We start from the raw sequence: 1,857 nt of genomic DNA on the forward strand, positions 1-1,857 counted from the left end.
ACACACACACACACACACACACACACACTCACACACACACATGCTCACATATGTGTATACACACACACACACACACACTCAAATGTGCGTGCACACATACACACACACACACTCAAACATGCATGCACACACACAGACACAGACATGCACGCACACACACGCTCAAATGTGCGTGCACACATACACACACACACTCACACATGCATGCACACACACAGACACAGACATGCACGCACACACACGCTCACAGACACACATGGTTGCACACACGTACACATGTGCAAACAGACACACTCACTCACAATGACACACATACACGTACAAACACACACATTTTTAAACTGAAGACACAGTCAGTGTATAAACAACAGATCCTGTTAAAGAGATGACCATGGCTCTGTTTCATGTTCAATATTTATTTCATATTTCTCATTATTTTATATCACAGTTGAAATGTGGTTGTGCACTGAAAGTGTGGTGTCATTCATACAAAGTAATGTTTGAACATCATCCTTTCAACAGACCCTCATCATAAATTAAATACATGTTTAGTGTGGGTTCCAGACATACACCAGTCTTCCATTGTAATCAGACATAATCTCATTCTTAGAGATACTGATAGAGATAAAAATAAAAAAAATCACGCCTGAAATGTAGCATTCTCTTAAACACCAAACACTGCTTTTGAAAACACTTTCAAATCAGCTACACGGACTTGCTGCCTTTAATTCTTTTTTTTTCTTTCTTTCTTTTTTTTTTTACATTCAAAATATTTACAGTACATCTTCGAGGAACATACCACATACTGCAACAGCCAAACAACACCATAAGAGCAATTCAGCCAGTACACACTGGGAAAAGAGTCAAGCAGGAGGAAATGCACTCACACAGTGTCTGTATCCTTTAGCTCTTTGCAGATTCATGGTCTTTTGGCCACAGGTTGGGTTCCTGTCACCGGGGCCAGTCACAAGGTTAAAGCATTGAATAGCAGTGCTGTGTTACTGGTTCCTGGAGGTAGCTCCAGGAGAAGGGCAGCGCTTGTGTTGGCTCTCCATAACCCTCCACCTGACTCTGGGCACAGGATCCCCACAGACCTGCCTGGAAACCCACTCCCTCTCCCAGTCTCCCGTACCGCGACGGGCTGCCCGCCTCATTCAGGGGGCTCCCGCAGTGTCCGGCTGAGGGGTACAGCTGGTTTTCGGGGGACGGATAACACGCGTAGTGTGGGGAGGGAGGGCATGCTGCACTCATGTGTCCCAAGCTGTCCATATACACGTGTTGCTCCAAGGGTGGTTTGTGCATGCTCACGGGGCTCTGGACCAGGGTACTGATGCCATGCTGGTGCCATGCTAAAAGGTAGCTCTGAGGCTCGACAAGCATGCTGCCCACTGGCATTCTCCCAGGCTCGATCCTCAGCCCGGGCGGCTGCTCGTGGCACTCCAGGTGGTTACAGGGTTTCCCCGGCGCGGGTGCAGGGTTGGTGCTCAGGAAGACAGAGAGGGCAGAGATACGGTTGATGGCCCGCTGCAGGGTGGCAATCTTCGAGAGGCGTTTACCGCTCAGGTCGTGGTTCAGCGCCACGCGGAGGGCGTTGAAGGCCTGGTTGTAGTCCAGAATGCGTTTTCTCTCCCGCACGTTGGCGGCCACGCGGCGGGCTTTGGACCGCGCCGGCCGGGCGCGTTTCTTGGGCGCCCGGCCCTCGTCGGGCTCGCTGTGGGTGCTGCCGCAGCTCTCGCTGTCGGGAAACGGACCCTTGGAGCCGCCGTCGCTGCTCTCGTCTTCCTCGGGCCCGAGCAGGTTCATCTCCAGCTCCTCCTCGGAGAACTCTGAGCCCGCGAAGCTCAGTCGACTCGTCAT

General features: G+C 51.2%; 1 protein-coding gene across 1 annotated transcript; it reads right to left on the bottom strand.

Moving 5' to 3' along the window:
• Positions 1 to 972: 972 nt before the first annotated feature.
• Positions 973 to 1,857, bottom strand: bhlha9 (basic helix-loop-helix family, member a9). Its single transcript, XM_030793132.1, has one exon. It carries the CDS (start codon positions 1,855 to 1,857, stop codon positions 973 to 975), a length of 885 nt encoding a protein of 294 aa, XP_030648992.1.

The sequence above is a fragment of the Chanos chanos genome, chromosome 15, assembly GCF_902362185.1.
Source record: "Chanos chanos chromosome 15, fChaCha1.1, whole genome shotgun sequence".
NCBI classification, from domain to species: domain Eukaryota; kingdom Metazoa; phylum Chordata; class Actinopteri; order Gonorynchiformes; family Chanidae; genus Chanos; species Chanos chanos.

Excerpts from the sequence above, each read along its gene's own strand:
- bhlha9 (XM_030793132.1), bottom strand. The coding sequence starts at position 1,857 with ATGACGAGTCGACTGAGCTTCGCGGGCTCAGAGTTCTCCGAGGAGGAG.